The following is a 21,708-nucleotide window of genomic DNA, read 5'->3' as shown; positions in this document are numbered from 1 at the left end:
CTCAACCCCTATAACTATAGAAACAGGCGCCATATGTTAGTGACTAAACACTTCATTACAATGTGGAGGCACAGTAATATACAACAAGGAAGATTCAGGTAGTACAAAGTCCAAGAAAAAAATATATAGGGTCTAGCACCAAACAATCACAAGGTATATTTACCGGTAAACAAGTGTCACACCATCATAGGTAATAAATGACAATTGGGTCATCATGAACTAAAAGAAAAAACAAGAGAATAAATAACCCCATACAAAGATACACGGTGCTAGTTTCCCACTAAGTCAATTCATTACCGGTGTTCATCAGTGTCCAGGAAGGGAATGAGTGAGGAGTGCAAGTGTGCAGCCTTTTATAGTGAAAAGTGGTGGGTGTAAACATTTCCATGTGATGGAGTGCAAGCAGTGATCAAAGTGGAACGCAAGCTGTGCGTGCGTAGTGGAACCCGGTGACGCGCATTAGATTTTGCAAGAGAAGAAGGACGGGAAACCGCTCCAAGGAACTGTTTCTGTGATTTAACGCGTCTGAAAAAGATATTAACCATATATTAACCGATAGTAAAAAAGTAGCTATTAAATATGTAGTAAATTATAAGGAAAAAGGGAAAAAGAATAATGAAGTATATAATGAAGGCAATACGCATATCATATATAGAGACCAATAATACACAATGTTAATGGCAAAACGCCAAATATCTCAAACATGTAAATGATGCATATATATACACGTACACGCTATACATGCACATATATACATAATTCACGCATATACCCACACGTATACACATATAGGTATGATATATAGTAGACAATCTCAGATAGCTCCCTAATCAATGAGAAACTCAAAAAGAAACTCAAAAAGAATTATACTCCCGATTGAGACCATGGGGCGACAGGGTTCTTAAAGTATGTATCCAAAAGGACTCTCTTTCTTTTCATTTCTTAACCCTGTCACCACCACGTCTCATCGGGGGAATATGTTCGAGGACCTCAAACCGTAATTGTGCAATGGAGTGCCCCAGCGTCAAAAAATGGTGGGGGATAGGTAACATCATTAATCTACACCGAATGGTGGATTTATGCTTACCGATGCGGTCTCGGATATGCTGGCTAGTCTCCCCAACATACCCGAGACCGCACGGACACTTAAGCAAATACACAAGAAAAGATGTATCACATGTAAAAAAATGATTAATGTGGAAGATTTTTCCAGTATGAGGATGTGTAAAGGTATTACCCCTCACCATATTGGAGCACTGGGGACACCTAAGGCAGGGAAAATTCCCTTGCTTTGGTGTAGCCAAAACAGTATGTCTAGGTTTACGAATCAAAGACCCTATGTAGGCCCGAACAAGGAGACTTTTTAAATTAGGAGGTCTTTTGAAGCTAAATAAGGGAGCCAAAGCGAACTCATCTACCTCAGGATATGATTGGCGTAAAAGCTGCCACTATTTCAAGATTATACCTCGAATAATGGGGTGATAGGGATGAAAGGTATTAACGAATGATACAAATGGACCTTGTCGCTTTTTCTTAATAATCATACTCTGTTCATTATAGCTGGCTATAGATGGGGGATAACCCTGCTGTTTGAATTTTTGTTGCATTTCCTGATGTCTAAGAGACCGCTGCGAAACCCCTGAAACTATCCTGGCCACTCTTTTTTTTTTTATGCTGAGAATGGGGAAGAGATTGCTTCAAATGACGTGGATGGCAACTGTCATAATGTAGCAAACTGTTCCTATCAGTTGTCTTCACATACAAGTCAGATGAAATTTTGCCCTGTGAGTCAACAGTGATTAAAGTGTCCAGAAAATTAATAGTGTGAAAACCAATGTGCTTGGTAAATGTTAAGCCTGGTACCTGTTGATTAATAAATAGAAAAAATTCATCAAAGGCAGCAATGGGACCATTATAGATGAGAAAAATATCGTCAATGAATCTTTTCCAGGTCACCATATGTGACTGAAAAATTGGATGGGAGTAGACATATAAAGATTCAAAGTAGGCCATAAATACATTTGCATATGGCGGCGCTATGTTCGAGCCCATTGCTGTACCTTTGTTCTGGATATAAAACTGATCCTGAAACATAAACAATTTTTTGTATAGTACTATGGATAATAAATCAAGGCAAAATTCCATCTGAATCGATGAAAATGTAGTATATGTACGGAGAAACCAATCCATAGCTTGGAGACCTAAGACATGATCAATACTGGTATATAATGAATTAACATCAAGAGTAATCAGGACGGAGCCAGAGGGTAACTGTCCTAATGACTGTAGATGTTCAAGAAAATGAGTAGTGTCCCGTAAATACGAGACAGTAGTAGGAACCAAGGGGGACAAAATCCGGTCCTTTGTAATCGCTGTGAGGTAAATCCGGAGATATGACGATAAATCATGATATTCAAGTATGTCAGGAAGCCCTCTCCTGGTGTCACCCCCCCCCCCCCCTTTCCTTCACACAACTGGTTTAGCAACAAACTCCATGGCCATGTCCTGTGATATGGAAATTAGGTGGCTTTAGGACAAAGGACACAGGATGACTCCCTGCCGTCACCCTGTAGTAGGAGCTGCTAGCTAGTTAGCAAGGCTATGGAAATAGCCAGACAGAACGACTCCAGTAAAAAATGGTTCATATCTCGCAAGCCATATTTCCGATAAATATGGCAACCATAAAAATGGTGTCTCCGCATGTGGACGATGCCGGCACCCCCTTTTTATGGGAACAGGACATTGGGAAATGCCCCAGGCGTGATATCAGCCAATGGGGAACTGGCAGACAGGTCATGAGTCCCCTCGTTCTGTAGCTAAATTCATAACTGTCACAATGAGAGCATTGGCGTCTGCCTACGACGCTCCCAGGCAAAGTTATAGCCAAAATCCCCTTTGCTGGATAATTCTGATCCATGCAGGGGGAGTGGCAGTGCTTCCCTGTGAGGTCACTAAGGTAGGAGGGGACCTGGATCTGCCCAGGTTGATAACCCTACTTCGGCCATTTTCCAGCGTTCTTCTGCTCGGGGGCCTGGTTGGGACAGACCTGTGAGAGAGTTCCTGGAAACCTGGTCTACAGCGCCCCCCTGTGGCCAGACGCACAAGGTAACTGATTGAATTGCATACCTGTTGTAAACCATGCTTTATCTGTAACTGTACTCTGACATATGTATATTCTGTAGATTCCCTATTGTATATATTGTAGTTTCTAGTGTGCTTTAGGCGATTAAATTATATAATTAATCTTGGGCTGTTCTGTTATCTCGATCTCGAATCCCACGTCTGTGTGTTCGGCTAATAGTTACCGTGAAGCGGTTGGTGGCAGCGAGTTGTGCCAAGGATTATTGTGGGGAGGCCAGTGAGATTCGGGAAGATATTATATATTCCGCCCGCGGAGGTCGGGGGAATATATACCTTACTCTCACCGGGGACCCTTCAATAATCGGCATAAGTAGTATAGCGGCCTCCTTGCTTATTGTCGGGCAATTCCATAATTGGCCTGACTATAAGAGGGGCGCTAGAGAGCGCGTCACGTGCTCTGTCTGTCGGTCGGGAGGTATAAAGGAGGGTTGACTCCTGCTTGTTACCCCCCGATTGTGACGTACTGGTAGCCAGCGCGGGGGATTTCTGAGTGACCCCCCCGGTGGTTCGTGACATATTGGTGGCAAGCGGTGGGATCGAGATAATAGTGTGTGTGAGTGTGAGACCCATACTCCCAGACACTAAAGACTGCCTGCAGCAGCTGTGGCTGCTGGGGTCTTCAGACTAGCTCAACACTAGAGTGTCAGAGTGCAGATACTGTAAGGTGTGTGGAGGCATCAGGTGTCAGTTCTGTGTCAGTGACCAAAAGTCTGCAAGAATGGCTGAGAGCACCAGGAGCAAAGCCAAAGGAATGGCCGATGCTAAGGCCAGAGACGATGAGGAGGTTGTCCACGAGTCCTCCAGGAGCTCGACGCCAGAAAACAGCTCTGCAGAGGACATTGCACAACCGGGCACTGCTGGACAAGATGAGGAGCAGCTCGCCCAAGGGTCCTCAACGAGCCAGATGCCAGCCCTCCGCTCTGCAATGGACAGTGAATCACCAGGCTCCGCAGCGGGCCGCAGATCACCACGTGCCATTCCACCGAGCCTGGGAGGCTCGGATAGCCTTCTTCAAATGGCTATGGCCCTACGCCAGGCTGGAGACCGGGAGGGCTACAAGGAACTCATGGCCGAGCGTGAGCGGCAAGCAGCGCGTGAAGAGCGCCAGGCAGAGCGTAACTACCAGCTGCAGCTAGCTCAGCTCCAGCCCTCATCAGCCACACGTGACCTTCCAGACACCAAACTTCCAAAGGTCCGTGTTGAGGACTTCCCAGTGCTGGAGAAGGATGGAGACTTGGACTCTTTCTTGACTGCTTTTGAACGGACTTGCTTGCAGCATCATCTGAACAAGGACCAGTGGGCCAAATACCTGACCCCCCGTTTAAGGGGTAAGGCCCTGGATATCCTTGGGGACTTGCCTGCTGAGGCGGATCAGGGCTACGACACCATCAAGCGGGCCCTGATCCAACAGTACAACCTCACCCCGGAGTCCTACCGCAAGAAGTTCCGGACGCTACAGAAGGGACCAAAGGACTCCTGGGCTGACCACCGGCGGGCACTTGCCCGAGCTGCCGACCACTGGACCCAAGGCCTGCAGCTTTCCACCGGACCGGAGATCCTGGACTTGTTCATCACGGAGCAACTCTTGTGGAACTGCCCTGAGGATCTCCGCCAGTTCATCCGAGACCAGAAGCCAAAGGGATCCACGGCTACAGCTGCCCTGGCAGATGACTACACCAACAATCGGGCCCCTGAGGCCAGGAGAGCGGCCACCAGCAGCACCTGGAGAGGGGGTAAGATGAATTCTGCGACTGCCCCACCTGCCCCTAGACTGCAGGGGGTGTCCCCCTCGACTCCCCTCTCCAGGCCCGTGGCAGAACCAAGACGGTGCCACCAGTGCAACCTACCTGGACACTTCAAGGCCATGTGCCCTCAGCGTCCCAAGGCCCCGGCTCCGTCCCCGTCCCAAGGGCCGCCCAAGGTGTATTGTGTGGGTGGGGGTGGTGGTAGGTCCCTGGACAGCTTCCAACCTGTCACCGTCGGCCAGTCTGTGACCATAGGACTGCGAGACAGCGCCTCGGAGGTGACTCTGGTGCGGCCTGAGATGGTGTCCCCCCAAGACTTGATCCCTGGAAAAACCCTCGCTGTCTCCGGGATTGGAGGCATTGACCCGGCGCTGCCTGTTGCTGACATTTATGTGGACTGGGGCGCAGGGCGAGGGGTGAGGGAGGTGGGGGTAACTGATCGGATCCCTGCAAACGTGCTACTTGGGACAGATTTGGGGCAAATAACCTCCCAGTTTGGCCCCGCCCCAAAGGCTGAACCTTCAGCCAGTGCTGACGTGCCTCCGGACAATGTTAATGTGTTATCTATGAATGATGTAAGGGAGGAGGGAGTGAACTCTGATATTTCTGCTTGCACAGACACCATAGACACACACACAGCTGCAGCTGTGACAGGGGAGGGGGTCAGAGAAAGGTGTGACAATGCCTCTACAAGTAACCAGCCTGTGAGCTGGGATCTGTTGCCCTCTGCAGGGATAAGCAGAGAGCAGGGTGCTGCAGGGGGAGGACCAGTGTGTGGGGTGGGGGCTACCACAGCAAATGTGGGGTCCCCAGAGATTTCACACCGGGGTTCTGTTGCTGCAGGAGGGGAACAGGCAGGTGAGATTGGGGCCGGTCCAGGAGCGGAAGTGCTCCCAGGTAAGATCTCGGTGCATGGTTCCCCCACAACCGGGGTGTCAGGAAGCCAGGTAGGTCTGCCTGAACCGGCGACTTGGTCAGGAACGGAGGAGGAGCAGGCACGACCCACGGTCGCAGCGGCTGTGGCCGCTGTCACCCGCAGTGGGAGTGCTGGAAGCCAAGGGGCCTCCCGGAGGTCCGATAGCTCTTCCCCTTCTGACTAAGTGGCAGCCGAGTCAGGTGGAGGCCAGGACACAGGTCCCGGGGTACTGACTGAAGATGTGACAGTCTCGTCGATTCTGGCCACATCTAGTCAGGGGTTTCAGGCAGCGTTAGAAGCTGACGACAGCCTGAAAGCTCTAAAGGAGCAGGCGGCACAGCCTCCCTCGGACCCGGAGCGAGTGGTCTGGGACCAAGGACGGCTGTACCGGGCCACGGTCCAGCAGGGTTCACCGGAGGCGTGGCCCAGGGACCGACAGTTGGTGGTACCCTATCCGTTCCGGACGGAGTTGTTGCGGATCGCACATGAGATTCCGATGGCCGGACACCTAGGGATCGCTAAGACCAAGGCCAGGTTAAACCAGCATTTCTACTGGCCAAAAATGGGGGCCGATGTGGCTGCCTACTGCCGTTCGTGTGAAACCTGTCAGAGAGTGGGGAAGGCGGGGCCACGCCCCAAAGCCCCACTGGTATCTCTGCCCATCATCGATGAGCCTTTCAGGAGGGTGGCTGTGGATCTGGTCGGCCCGCTGGCCATCCCCAGCAGCTCCGGGAAACGCTTCATACTGACGGTAGTGGACTATGCCACCCGGTACCCAGAAGCAGTGGCCTTGTCGTCCATTCGGGCTGACAAGGTGGCCACCGCATTGCTGGAGATTTTCTCCCGAGTGGGTTTTCCCCAGGAAATGCTCACCGACCGGGGGACCCAATTCATGTCCCAGCTGATGGAGACCCTCTGTAAGCAAGTCCAGGTGCGACATCTGGTGGCCAGCCCGTACCATCCACAGACTAATGGCCTGTGCGAGCGGTTCAATGGCACCTTAAAGCAGATGCTTAAGATGTTGGTCGACTCCCATGGGCGTGACTGGGAGCGGTATCTCCCACACCTGTTATTTGCTTACCGGGAGGTTCCACAGGCCTCAACAGGATTCTCACCGTTTGAGCTCCTGTACGGGCGACGTGTGCGGGGCCCCCTGGCTCTGGTGAAAGAGGCTTGGGAAGGGGATTTGGCCACCCCTGGAGTGTCGGTTATCGAGTATGTCATGCGCTTCCGGGACAAAATGCAGGCCTTGACGCAACTGGTACACGACAATATGGCTCAAGCCCAGGCTGATCAGAAGCGTTGGTACGACCAGAACGCTTGTGAGAGGACCTACCAAGTGGGTCAAGAGGTGTGGGTACTGGTCCCCGTACCACAGGACAAGCTTCAGGCAGCCTGGGAAGGCCCATACCTCGTGTACCAGCAGCTCAACCCTGTGACGTACCTGGTCACCCTGGACCCTGCCCGTGGAAGGCGGAAGCCCTTCCATGTGAACATGATGAAGGCACATCATGAGCGGGAGGCATGTGCGCTCCCCGTGTGCAACCTGCCCGAGGAGGGAGAAGCGGAAACCCTCTTGGATATGCTAGCCCAGGTTAGGGCAGGCGGATCCATTGAGGATGTGGAGGTTGGCCACCAGCTCTTGGAGGACCAACGGTCCCAGCTGTGGGCCACCCTACACCCCTTCCGGGGGTTGTTTACCAACCAGCCCGGAAGGACTGACTTGGCTGTCCATCACGTGGACACTGGGGATCATCCCCCGATCCGGCGTTCAGCATATCGGGTCTCCCTGGAGGTGCAGCAACACATGCGCCAGGAGATTGACGAGATGCTGGAGCTGGGGGTGATCCAGGCATCCAACAGCGCTTGGGCCTCGCCTGTAGTCCTCGTCCCTAAGAAGGACCGAACCACTCGGTTCTGCGTGGACTACAGGGGGCTCAATGCTGTCACGGTCGCCGATGCATACCCAATGCCACGCATCGATGACCTGCTCGATCAGTTGGCCGGGGCTCAGTACCTGACCATCATGGACCTGAGCCGGGGATATTGGCAGATCCCCCTGACTCGCAAGGCCAGGGAACGCTCTGCCTTTATTACCCCATTTGGACTGTACGAGTCCACGGTGATGCCATTCGGGATGAGGAATGCCCCTGCCACTTTCCAGCGGATGGTCAACACCCTGCTCAAGGGACTTGAAGGGTACGCGGCCGCGTACCTGGATGACATTGCCGTCTTCAGTCCCACCTGGGAGGACCACCTAGAGCATCTAGCACAGGTGCTCAGGCGGATCCACCGGGCAGGTTTGACCATCAAGCCGGGAAAGTGTCAGCTGGCCATGAGCGAGGTCCAGTACCTCGGTCACCGGGTAGGTGGGGGAACGCTGAAGCCCGAGCCTGAGAAAGTGGAAGCCATCGCATCCTGGCCCACCCCCAGGACCAAGAAGCAGGTGATGTCCTTCTTGGGGACCGCTGGGTACTATAGGAGGTTTGTTCCATGCTATAGTAGCCTGGCAAAGCCCTTGACGGACCTCACCAAGAAGAAGCTGCCCTCTGCAGTCGATTGGACAATGGACTGCGAGACAGCCTTCCGGGCCCTAAAGGACGCCCTGTCCAGCCCGCCCGTGCTACAGGCAGCCGACTTCACGCGGCCGTTTGTAGTACAGACCGACGCCAGTGACTTCGGCCTCGGTGCGGTGCTCAGCCAGGTGGACTCTGCGAACCAAGAGCACCCAGTCTTGTACCTGAGCAGGAAGCTGTTACCAAGGGAAGTTGCCTATTCCACGATGGAGAAGGAGTGCCTGGCCATAGTGTGGGCCCTGCAGCGTCTGCAACCCTATCTATACGGGCGCCACTTCATCGTGGAGACGGACCACAATCCCCTAAGCTGGTTGCACACCGTCTCTGGGACGAATGGGCGATTGTTGCGATGGAGCCTTGCGCTCCAGCAATACAACTTCACCATTCGCCACAAAAGGGGCCGTGACCACGGTAACGCAGACGGGCTGTCCCGACAAGGAGAGGTCGCGGACGGGCGCACGGGGGAACACCGGAGTGTGCTGCCCCCTAGCGCCCTCAAAAGGGGGGAGGTGTGAGGTAAATCCGGAGATATGACGATAAATCATGATATTCAAGTATGTCAGGAAGCCCTCTCCTGGTGTCACCCCCCCCCCCCCCCTTTCCTTCACACAACTGGTTTAGCAACAAACTCCATGGCCATGTCCTGTGATATGGAAATTAGGTGGCTTTAGGACAAAGGACACAGGATGACTCCCTGCCGTCACCCTGTAGTAGGAGCTGCTAGCTAGTTAGCAAGGCTATGGAAATAGCCAGACAGAACGACTCCAGTAAAAAATGGTTCATATCTCGCAAGCCATATTTCCGATAAATATGGCAACCATAAAAATGGTGTCTCCGCATGTGGACGATGCCGGCACCCCCTTTTTATGGGAACAGGACATTGGGAAATGCCCCAGGCGTGATATCAGCCAATGGGGAACTGGCAGACAGGTCATGAGTCCCCTCGTTCTGTAGCTAAATTCATAACTGTCACAATGAGAGCATTGGCGTCTGCCTACGACGCTCCCAGGCAAAGTTATAGCCAAAATCCCCTTTGCTGGATAATTCTGATCCATGCAGGGGGAGTGGCAGTGCTTCCCTGTGAGGTCACTAAGGTAGGAGGGGACCTGGATCTGCCCAGGTTGATAACCCTACTTCGGCCATTTTCCAGCGTTCTTCTGCTCGGGGGCCTGGTTGGGACAGACCTGTGAGAGAGTTCCTGGAAACCTGGTCTACAGCGCCCCCCTGTGGCCAGACGCACAAGGTAACTGATTGAATTGCATACCTGTTGTAAACCATGCTTTATCTGTAACTGTACTCTGACATATGTATATTCTGTAGATTCCCTATTGTATATATTGTAGTTTCTAGTGTGCTTTAGGCGATTAAATTATATAATTAATCTTGGGCTGTTCTGTTATCTCGATCTCGAATCCCACGTCTGTGTGTTCGGCTAATAGTTACCGTGAAGCGGTTGGTGGCAGCGAGTTGTGCCAAGGATTATTGTGGGGAGGCCAGTGAGATTCGGGAAGATATTATATATTCCGCCCGCGGAGGTCGGGGGAATATATACCTTACTCTCACCGGGGACCCTTCAATAATCGGCATAAGTAGTATAGCGGCCTCCTTGCTTATTGTCGGGCAATTCCATAATTGGCCTGACTATAAGAGGGGCGCTAGAGAGCGCGTCACGTGCTCTGTCTGTCGGTCGGGAGGTATAAAGGAGGGTTGACTCCTGCTTGTTACCCCCCGATTGTGACGTACTGGTAGCCAGCGCGGGGGATTTCTGAGTGACCCCCCCGGTGGTTCGTGACAATCGCCAAGGGAGATAACAAAGAGTCCGTTGAAGCGACAATGGGTCGTCCAGGTGGATGCCAGAGGTTTTTATGTACTTTGGGTAAAGTATAGAAAACGGGAACCAATGGATTGGACTTATTCAAAAAGGTTGCCAATTTAGAATCAATAACGCCAAGTTGGGAATAGTAAGCGATTTTATCCCAAGATGATATTTCTAATGGTAGGTGAAGAATCAGTAGTAACTGGCGTATAAGTAGTGCGATCCGCAAGTTGTGTCTGGATCTCCTTGATTATAGTAACTCTTATCCATGATTACCAATGCTCCCCCTTTATCCGCAGGTTTGATTATAATGGAAGGATTGAGCTTCAATGTATGGAGAGCCTGAAATTCATCCGAAGTAAGATTACGTTTAATATGTAGATCACCATTCCTGGTTCTATTAATAAAAGTTTCCACATCCTTCTTCACCAACGAAATATAAGTCTCTACAGGATGATAAGAACGAGGGGGCGTAAAATTACTATGGGTATGTAAACCTAGTTTACTTAGTGAAAATAGTGAAGAATCCAGACTGGTGGAAACTGTATCTGTAGTGGCTGAAGAAGGATGTGACTGAAAATGTGCCTTCAGTCTCAGGGTTCTAAAGAGCCTCTTTAATTCTTGATCCAGTTTAAACGAATCAAAACTAGGTGTTGGCCAGAAGCTCAATCCTTTTTGTAATATCTGTGACTCTAAGTGGGACAAGGTATATGAGGAAATATTATGATATTATGATGCGTATTTCATACGCATATATAGCCTGGGTCTCAGCTTCCCATACACTGTAAGTTTTTTAACTGCATGAGAGGACACACACAAGCTAGGGACCCCAACGTAGAGAAATACTTTGGCGTAGTGTTGGGGCTCTATTCCATTGATCAATTCAGTAGCTAAATTTCTCTTGATTCATATGTTCATGGCAGTAATGCAGATTCCATTTTTCACATTTTCACTCTTACATATAGCTATTGGATTTTTCAAGTCAGTATTCACACAGCAGTTTCTGCTATTTCATGTATTCCCCTTACATAGTCACTGGTGTGCATACCTTATCTCCCCATAGTGATGTTTTTTTTTAGGTTTTTGCACCCAGTTCAGACTTAGAATGGTGTTCCAAACGTTATTCCTTATAGTTCCTTGGTGAATACAGATGAGAAATGCCTATTTAATAGTTTGTCCTCTATAACTAACTTGTTATTATATTTTAAGGGGCCGATACTATCCTTTGTTTTCCTTTTGGCATTAATGTATTTATAAAAGATTTTGGGATTTATTTTAATGTCATTGGCGATTTTTGTTTCAGTAGCTAATTTTGCTTGTTTGATTTCGTTTTTTATAGAAAAAACATATTACAAAAATTATCATATTGATACAATCATTACATAAAAATTACAGAAAACTGAATATTAATTTTCCTTTTTCCTAGGAAAATAATTATGGATTCATACTAGAACATATTCTGTTGTCATCATAGTAGAACGCTTATAGTGTATGCATCTATATAGAGAAACAACATATTAATAATATGCAACAATATAAAATACCATCGAAATCGTATGGAAAGAGCATTGTACAACAATGGAACAGTTCCTTGGAGCGGTTTCCCGTCCTTCTTCTCTTGCAAAATCTAATGCGCATATGCGCGTCACCGGGTTCCACTACGCACGCACAGCTTGCGTTCCACTTTGATCACTGCTTGCACTCCATCACATGGAAATGTTTACACCCACCCCTTTTCACTATAAAAGGCTGCACACTTGCACTCCTCACTCATTCCCTTCCTGGACACTGATGAACACAGGTAATGAATTGACTTAGTGGGAAACTAGCACCGTGTATCTTTGTATGAGGTTATTTATTCTCTTGTTTTTTCTTTTAGTTCATGATGACCTAATTGTCATTTATTACCTATGATAGTGTGACACTTGTTTACCGGTAAATATACCTTGTGATTATTTGGTGCTAGACCCTGTATATTTTTTTCTTGGACTTTGTACTACCTGAATCTTCCTTGTTGTACATTATTGTGCCTCCACATTGTAATGAAGTGTTTAGTCACTAACATATGGCACCTGTTTCTATAGTTATAGGGGTTGAGATGGAACTATGGGTTTCATTCGCTGCTTTTTCTGTCCTTGCAAAAAATTTTTTTTTATTACTGTTCCTTTTGTTGTACAATGCTCTTGCCATACGATTTCGATGGTATTATACATTGTTGCATATTATTAATATGTTGTTTCTCTATATAGATGCATACACTATAAGCGTTCTACTATGATGACAACAGAATATCTTCTAGTATGAATATATAATTATTCTCCTAGGTAAAGGAAAATTAATCAGTTTTCTGTAATTTTTATGTAATGATTGTATCAATATGATAATTTTTGTAATAATATGTTTTTCTATTATATAGAGTCATATAAAAAACTATAAAAAACTGAAGAAGGGAAGCAGCCGAAACGTTTTTGTTGATTCTTCATGTGAAAAAATATCTTTTCATCAATAAAAGAGTTGTCATTTCATTTTTTGAGTGCCGGAGTTTACTTTTAATTTACTCCTGAGCACCTAAATATACAGTGAGCATAGCTATACTATTGCTTATATGTCCCCTGTTAATGTGACAGTAAAACAGAATAAATACTCTTCTAAATATAGCATGGTTACACATTTCCCACTCGTGTGTAACCTCTCTTGCATCAAATAACAAAACACCACAACAACTTGTGCTAAAACTCCATCGAATTATGGACACCTCATCTCTCCACCTGCATTGTGGACCGAGACATGGTGTCAGAGACTCGCCTTCCTCAGCTTCATCTTCGTTATGGTGAGGGCACAAAATGGGAGAGAACCACCATCTTGAAATATACACAAGAATAACATCTTAAATTGTTAAAATTTGTTAACCCTTTCCAGCAGCGGTCATTTTTTTTCTTTTTGCGATATCCTTTTTTCCTCTACTGCTTCCAAGATCCATAAGCTTTTAGTTTTTTTTTTTTTCAATCCGCATTGCCATATGAGGGAGGGCTTGATATTTGCAGTGGTAGGTTTTGACGAAACCATTTATTTTACCATGGAATATACTGAAAAACCGTGTGAAAAAATTCCAAAGGTTGTGAAATAAACAGAAAAATACAGTCAGCTCACCAGTTCAGTCGTTTGGATGGAGATCAGTCTTTAGTAATCCACACTCGGAAGAGGCAGGAGCCACCACACAGCAGTGAAAATGTAAAGGAGAATGATTCCAGCAAAGGATTACGTTTAGGTGTAAGATAAAATTCTCCTTTTTATTATAAATATAATTAAAAAAACAAAAAAAAAAATTTCCATCATGGCCTGCTTATAACGTGTTGCCAGGATTACTTCAGCACTTTTTGTTTTTAATTATATTCATAATAAAAGGAGACTTTTATCTTGCACCTAAACGTGATCCTTCCCTGGAATCTTTCTCCTGTTACATTTTCAAAGATTGTGAAATGGTGACAAACAAAATACAATTCTGTCAAGCTTTTTGGGGTTTGTTTTACACCAATCAATGTGTGGCAAAAATGACCTGATAATGATTCTCGAGGACAGCGCTAGAATTTTTATATACTAAATATATATATATTATGCACAGCTCTGGCAAAAATTAAGAGATCATTGCAAAAGTGACAGTTTTTCTGATTTTTCACTTTATAGGTACCGGTATACACGCTATACTACCCGGCTTCACCCGGGTTAATAACTGCTGTTAAATTAGAATGTAGTAACAAAAATGTATTCTGCACACAAAAACCACAAAACAAATAGATAGAAATGTAATTATTAAATTGTTGCCTATATTAACCAATCAGAGCTCAGATTAATTAACTGTAGCAAAATAGACACTAAGCTGTGATTGGTTGCTATTGGCAGCCTGATAAATCTCCTGGCAACAGAAAGCCCTCCCCCTGACAGTATATATTAGCTCACACATACACATATAGACAGGTCATGTGACTGACAGCTGCCGTATTTCCTATATGGTGCATTTGTTGTTCTTGTAGTTTGGCTGCTTATTAATCAGATTTTTATTTTTGAAGGATAATACCAGACTTGTGTGTGTTTTAGGGCGATTATGTGGCGAGGTTGGTGTGTGTGTGGTATGTGTTCAAGCACGTGGTAGTGTGTGACGCATTTTATGTGTGTGTTCATATCCCTGAGTGTGGTGAGTATCCCATGTCGGGGCCCCACCTTAGCAACTGTACGGTATATACTTTTTGGCGCCATCGCTCTCATTCTTTAAGTCCCCCTTGTTCACATCTGGCAGCTGTCAATTTGCCCCCAACACTTTTCGTTTCACTTTTTCCCCATTATGTATATGGGGCAAAATTGCTTGGTAAATTGGAACGTGCGTGGTTAAAATTTCGCCTCACAACATAGCACCCGATGCTGCCCGGGATAGTAACTGTCTCTCTGTTTCTCTCCCATTCTCTGTTTGTCTCCCCCTCTGTATATATCTCTCTGTCTCTCTCTCTCTTTGTCTGTCTGTCACTTTCCCTTTCACTTTGTGTCTGTCTCTTACCCTGTCTATGTCTGTTTCTTTCCCTGTCTGTGTCTGTCTCTTTCCCTGGCTGCATTGTGACACGCCAACATTCCATATAAGGGCTTGGCTGCGCATTCTTCTGAAGTTCTGGCTGCACTGTGGCTCCCAGCTCCATTCGCTTTAATGGAGGCAGGTTTTTTGGTGAATAACTGTAAAGAGCGGGGTTAAAATTTCCCCTCCAAATATAGCCTATGACGCTCTCAGGGTCCAGAAGTGTGAGTGTGCAAAATTTTGTGGTTGTAGCTGTGACGGTGCAGATGCCAATCCCGGACATACACACACATACACACATTCAGCTTTATATATTAGATTTTTGAGTAAAATGTAAAGTGTCCTTTTATTCTAAAAACTACTAGTGACGTCTCCAAATTTCCAAGGAAAAAATGTATTTATTTTATGAACATGAGAAAAGATCAAAATAACAAAACTGACCTCAAATAATGCAAAGAAAACAAATTCATCATCATTTAGAAACAACAATACTAATAATGTGTTACCTCAGGAAGATTCAGAAATCAATATTTTGTGGAATAACCATGATTTTTAATCACAGCTTTCATGTGTCTTGGCCGCTTTTCTCCAGTCTTCACACTGCTTTTGGGGGACCTTATGCCACTCCTGAAAAATGTAAGCAGTTCTTCTTTATTTGATGGCTTGTGACTATCCATCTTCCTCTTGATTACATTCCAGAGGTTTTCAATGGGGTTCAGTTCTGGAGATTGAGCTGGCTATGACAGGGTTTTGATGTGGTGGTCCTTCATCCACACATTGATTGACCTAGCTGTGTGGCATGGTGCATTGTCATGCTTGAAAAAATAGTCCTCAGAGTTGGGGAACATTGCCTGAGCAGAAGGAAGCAACTGTTTTTCCAGGATAATCTTGTATGCGGCTTGATTCATACATAGTTACATAATTACTTAGGTTGAAAAAAGACCTAGGTCCATCTAGTTCAACCTTCCTCCACCAGTTCTACATTTGGTCACTAAGTCATTTATAACCAACAATGTTTTGTGTACTGAGGAATCATCCAGCCCTTTTTTAAAAGCTGTTATAGTATCTGCCATTACTACCTCTTGTGGTAGGGCATTCCACAGTCTGACTGCTCTAACTGTAAAGAACCCTTTCCTATTTAGCTCCCGGAATCGCTTTTCTTCCACTCGCAGTGTATGCCCCCTGGTCCTTAGTATTGTCTTTGGAAGAAGTAAAGAGAGATTAGAGCCCGGGATCCCAATGTATTGTTACCCCTCTATAAATCACTTGTAAGGCCACATCTGGAATATGGGATCCAGTTTTGGGCTCCACATTTTAAAACAGACATTCAGAAGTAAGAGTCCGTTCAAAGGCGGCTAACTAGACTACTACAAGGAATGGAAGACCTCCCATATGATGAGAGGTTGAAAAAGTTAGATATGTTTAGCTTAGAAAAAAAGACGTCTCAGAGGAGATCTCATTTATATGTATAAACACATGTGTGGTCAATATAAAGGACTGGCAAATGACTTTTATACACCCTAAATTCTTGTTTGCTTTAGCAGCTGCTGCTTGACATTGAGTGCTGCTGCTCAGCTTATTTGTAATGAGAATACCCAAGTCCTTCTCCTGTTCTGTAGTCCCGAGTATACTTCCATTTAATGTATGTATGTATGTATGTATATAATCAAGGTCAGTTTTAACATCCTACATAGTTTGGTGTCATCAGCAAAGACTGACACATTACTATCAATCCCATCCACGAGGTCATTAATAAAGAGAGTAAAAAGAATCGGTCCTAGCACAGATCCCTTCGGCACCCCACTGCTGACTATAGCCCATTTAGAGAATGTACCATTTATGACTACTCTTACACTTGTGCTCAATAAATATTAAATAAGTATAGTTATAGCATGTAGCTATAAATACAATAGCTACATGAAAAAATGAGTGGAATCTGCATTACTGCCATGAAATATGAATAAAGAGAAATTTAGCTATTGAACTGATCAATGCAACAGAGCCCCAAAACCACTTCACGGTATTTCTTATTTTTGGGGTCTCTAGCTAATGTGTGTCCTCTCATGCAGTTAAAAAACTTACCAAGTATGGGAAGCTGAGACCCATGCTATATATGTAGAATGTGGAACGGCATTGATCAATTCAATAGCTAAATTTCTCTTTATTCATATTTCATGGCAGTAATGCAGATTCCACTCTCATTTTTTCATTTTTGCATGTAGCTATTGTATTTTTCAGGCCAGTATTCACACAGCAGTTTCTGCTATTACATGTATTCCCCTTGCATAGTCACTGGTGTGCATACCTTCTTTCCATATATCAATGGTTTTTGTGTCTGATAAGCAGGAGGAGTTTTCGGCTTTCCTTCCGCTGGCAGAATTCGCGATCCACAATCACTGTCATGAGTCCTCTGTGGTCTCACCCTTTTTCTGTGTGTATGGGCAACATCCTCAGTTTTGTACATTAGATAAGGGTCACTCTTCTGGGGTTCCGGAGGAGGATCAGGCAGCGTTGGCATTGTCTACTTGGTCTAAGTTCAGCAACACTTGTGTAGCATGGGTTCTAGGTATAAACGTGTGGCTGACGGTGGATGTGTGCCTGGTCTGGAACTGTGTGTGGATGATTGGTTGTGGCTGTGCATGAAGAACATTAAGATTAAGGTGCCCTCCCTGGAACTGGGATCTCGTTTCATTGGTCCCTTCCAGATCTCTGTGTAGTGCTCCTGAAGTCATCAGTGAGCTACAAGGTACTGCATCCCCACCAGGATGCAGGGCCTACCCCCTAGGGACTCAGAAGACCAGTGCCGGTAACACACAAACACTCCAGATTATTTCTGCTTTTCCCCAATTATCCCCCATAGAATGGTACCAGGCTAGGGTTGGACCAATGGATGGCCTTTTAGAGAGAGAGCCACTCCAGTCCACTAGACAACCAGGTGGGAGAGGCAGACCGTGAAGAGTCAGACAGTGGAGAAGAGACACAGTAGTGGTTGTAGTCGAGAGGAGTGTGTCAAAGACAGTGAAAGTGAGCAGACAGACTGACAGGGGTGAACAGTGACCTGAGGGCCCATGCGGTTAGTTGCCGGTGGAGTACAGTGGAGTACTCCTTGAACTATGCACCAACGGGGAATCGTACAGAATCCTAGGTCAGCCAAAATCTCCAGGAAGACCTGATAAAATCTGCACAGTGAGAGGACCATTAAGGACCTCACTGACCTTGACTCAGTAGCAAAGGGAGAAGCGTGGACAGGACCAGAGACTCCAAACCCACAGGGTTCACACTACCGTCATACGGACTGCTGAAGAAGACAACCAGGAGGGGACCCCCAGCCACTCCAAGCCACGGGGACCGACCAATAAAAGACAGGTGCAGGGGAAAGAAGCCACCAGGTCACTAAACCGGCATTGGGACTAAGGGGACCTGCGGTTAAGACCAGCCAGCCTCGGGTGACCAGTTACCAGCTTTCAGTGAGTAAAAAGAACCAGTTACACTGAAACTCCCGTTGTGGCCTACCTTCTTTCAACACTCGTTTACCTCACCTATCCTCTGGGGCCTGGCTCTGCTTGCAGAGGGCCTAACATCCAGGCTGCCACTCACCAGCCCCAGTAGTGGACATTGTGCAGTGGCGGCTCCATCTTCATAGCCGCAACACCGCAAGTGGCCTCACATATAAACTTTATTCAGCCATCCCCTTTAAATATTCCGCTTTTCAAAAAGCATCCAGGGCACGGAACTGGGCAACGGCCACCAAAGTGACATTCCCCAGTTATACACTGCCCGGGACCGAGTACCCTGTAACCCTGGGTGACACATCTGCATTAATCAATCCTCTTGCCTATCATTTGGATTTACCAGTATAATACAGAAACCATAATGTATTTCACAAGTCTCTTTTAAAGAGATTTGTGGGGTCTGGAATTTCACCCTCCCCCGCCACCCCTGATCTTGACGGGTCTGTAGAGTTTGAGGTATCTAAGGTGATTGACTCTAGGGTGTATGTCGCTCACTGCAGTATCTTGTACACTGGCGGGGTTCTGGCCTGGAGGAGAGATCTTAGGTTCCGGCATCGCATATCCATGTGGATCATCTTGTTAGGGCTTTTCATTGCAACCATCCTGACAGACCGAAGACAAGTTGTCTTGTGGTTCTGGATGTCCCTCGTAGAGGGAGGGGTACTGTCATGCGACGTACAAATTTGCACATGTCGCGGGCGGCGGGGCGCTGCGCTCGCTAACGCTCGGGTCCGGCGCTGCGACTGCTCCTCGGGGGCTCGAGCGGTGGGCCGGATCCGGGGACTCGAGCGGCGCTCCTCGCCCGTGAGTGAAAAGGGGGTGGTTTGTTTGGGGATTTAGTCCGTGACGCCACCCACGGGTTGTGGTGAAGATGGGCACCACCCCTGCTGGTGACGGGGATCCCGGGAGCGATGGTAGGGAGCAGCTGGGATGTTGTTTTCCCCCTCCGTGGGTAGGGGTTGGTGGTCCCGGGGCCCGGTGATGTGACGGGGAGGCAGGGTCGGTGAGTTGCAGGGACAGCGCAGTGCGGTGCCGGATGGCACGGGTGTACTCACTCAGCAATAGATGCACAAAGTCTCTGGTAAACCAAACGGCTGGATGGACGAGTCCCGCAGCCGGCTGCAGTGTCTCTCCCCGGACAGGTGATGGTGGCTGTCTCTCCCTACACCTTTTGTGTACTGTGTTGACTCCAATGGCTTCCCAACGGTAGTCCGCTCCCCGGTGTATAGATACCGGAGGAGCCCGTTCTGCCCGCAGGCGCTGGCCCTTGGATTTCTAGCCGGTGGCGGTGGCTGTATATCCTCACGGTGTGAGCGGTTGCCTTCAATCGGGACTTGGTTGTTAGGGAACCCCGGGGGTTCCTGTCACATTCGGATTTGACTATTGACGGCGGCTCAAAGCCTGGTCGGGGTCCGATGGCCCTGCCTGTGTGTGCTTAGCTTCACTCCATTCCCCGCTGCGGTACCGGTGGGCCACCGCCTAGCCACGGTCCTTACGGCTCTGCGGAGTTCCACCAACTCTTGCAGACGGCCACCACCATCTGCCAACCTTGCTCTCAGTGCCTGGGCTCCAACCCAGACACTCACAGTACGTGACCTCTCACTTTCACCTCCTGCACTCAACTCCTCCAAACTCTAACTGCTTTTCCCGCCTCCAGGCCTGTGAACTCCTCGGTGGGTGGGGCCAACTGCCTGGCTCCGCCCCACCTGGTGTGGACATCAGACCCTGGAGGGAGGCAACAAGGGTTTTGTGTCTGACTAATGTTACTGTCCGGGGGTGGGGGTTGTGTGTTTGTTTTGTCTGTGGCTACCTGGCTAGTCCAGGGCGCCACACACACACCTGCTGGCATGGTGGCATCAGACTCTGTTCACACTGCAGAATATGACAAGCAACCTGAGGCTTCTGGATTGTTCAGCCAGTCGGGCGTCGGCTGGTTCAGGTTCACTGGTCTTCAGCTCTGCAGGAGGTAATCCCTGCAGAATGGTGAGCAGGACCGAAGAGCTCAGGTTGCTGATTGTCATGTGCAGCTGTGTCCTCCCAATATAAGGCTATGTGCCCATGTGTGTGCGCTCTGCACCGCAGCGTAAAGTCACTGCATGTCCGCTTCAGAGCGCAGCTAAAAAGCTCCGTTCTGAAACTTTGGTGACTGCAGAATTTGTGTGCTCTGGATGCTGCCTCTCCCTATAGACAGAATGGAGACCGCATGCAGAGCGCACGAAAGAAGTGACATGTTGCTTTTTAGAACGCAGCGATTTGGCAGCATGCAAATCTTTGCGTTCTAAAACGCCACGTGGGCATGGATTATGCACAATCTTCATAGATTATGCTGGGGACGCAGGACGCATGCAGTTACGCTGCAGTGCAATATGCAGCGTAACTGCATGCAAATACGCAACGTGGGCACATAGCCTAAAGCATGGCTTCCTTTCTGTATGTGCGTATGATAGCTTTTATGATCCAGATCTTGGTGATTTATCCTGTTTATGGTGATTCATGCTGTGCTTCTGAGTGGTGTGAGCGTTTCTTCCTCCCCTTTTGGGTTGCCCCACAGTACACATATATTGTCTCTCCTGTGTGTATGAGTTTCCATTGCCCGTGTCGTCTTGTGGGATTTTTGTCTTTGTGTTTTCCGGCCCACCCCGAGGTTGTGGGAGAGGGGAAGTAAGATCAGGGTTTGGACAGGAGTTAGGGTCATGCTGGGGGCTCAATCCTGGTTACCATCAAACCTATCTTTTGAGATAAGGGACAATGCAGGGACTCTAGTCTGAGGGCCAGCCAAGAGGCTCTGTCCTGTCTCCATATAAGCCGTGACACCTGGCAACATTTTGGAGAGAGTCCTTCTTCAAGCTCTAGTGGAACCAAAACTCGGGGAGGAGAAGCAATGTAACAGTGATGCTTTGGCACAGGAACACTATTTCTAAATATTAAAAAAAATATTGCTTTTTGTTTAGGTTTGTGAGGTGCCTAATATATGATGGCTGAGCTCCAGAAGTTTCAGTTTGCCATAGACCGTGGAGGCACCTTCACTGATGTCTTTGCGCGATGCCCTGGAGGAAAGGTTCGTGTGATGAAGTTATTGTCTGAGGATCCAGCAAACTACAGGGATGCTCCCACCGAAGGAATCCGGCGGATCCTAGAAGATGTAAGAAGCTAAAACTACTGATTTCACAGAGATGGAGCTTTGTTCTATGGCACGTGTAGATTTCTGTTTTCTTTTCCTCCAGGAGACGGGTTGTCCTTACCCCCGGGACCGACCTCTGGACACAGAGCACATAGACTGGATACGGATGGGGACCACAGTGGCGACCAACGCTCTACTGGAAAGAAAAGGCGAGAGGATCGTTCTGCTGATTACAAAAGGCTTCAGGGATCTGCTGCATATTGGAAACCAAGCCCGGCCTAAAATCTTTGACCTGGTGAATCTCCATGTTACATGGCTCG

At 47.7% G+C, this 21,708-nt stretch overlaps 2 protein-coding genes across 5 annotated transcripts in view; one reads left to right on the top strand and one right to left on the bottom strand.

Moving 5' to 3' along the window:
* The window catches only part of OPLAH (5-oxoprolinase, ATP-hydrolysing), a gene marked incomplete at its 3' end in the record, with an annotated part of 146,570 nt that overhangs the window by 50,295 nt on the left and 74,567 nt on the right, over nt 1–21,708 (top strand). Inside the window, exons 2-3 of the mRNA XM_075315969.1 lie at nt 21,219–21,409; nt 21,492–21,683. Of these exons, the coding sequence (XP_075172084.1) occupies nt 21,239–21,409; nt 21,492–21,683 (363 nt within the window). The remainder of the gene's footprint in view (nt 1–21,218; nt 21,410–21,491; nt 21,684–21,708) is intronic.
* LOC142316897 (uncharacterized) overlaps nt 1–21,708 on the bottom strand; it is a 174,549-nt gene that overhangs the window by 150,757 nt on the left and 2,084 nt on the right. For 2 of the 4 annotated variants that reach the window (XM_075352658.1, XM_075352663.1), the window contains exons 1-2: nt 298–317; nt 164–219 (exon numbers count right to left, since the gene is read on the bottom strand). The exons of the other annotated variants lie outside the window; for them this stretch is intronic. The gene's annotated coding sequence lies outside the window, so the exon portion shown is untranslated. Of the gene's footprint in view, nt 1–163; nt 220–297; nt 318–21,708 lie in introns of those variants that run through there. 4 annotated transcript variants of the gene reach the window in all.

The sequence above is a fragment of the Anomaloglossus baeobatrachus genome, chromosome 6, assembly GCF_048569485.1.
Source record: "Anomaloglossus baeobatrachus isolate aAnoBae1 chromosome 6, aAnoBae1.hap1, whole genome shotgun sequence".
Taxonomy (NCBI): domain Eukaryota; kingdom Metazoa; phylum Chordata; class Amphibia; order Anura; family Aromobatidae; genus Anomaloglossus; species Anomaloglossus baeobatrachus.
Note: the sequence above shows the minus strand (reverse complement) of the source record. Positions and strands in the feature narration are given on the sequence as shown.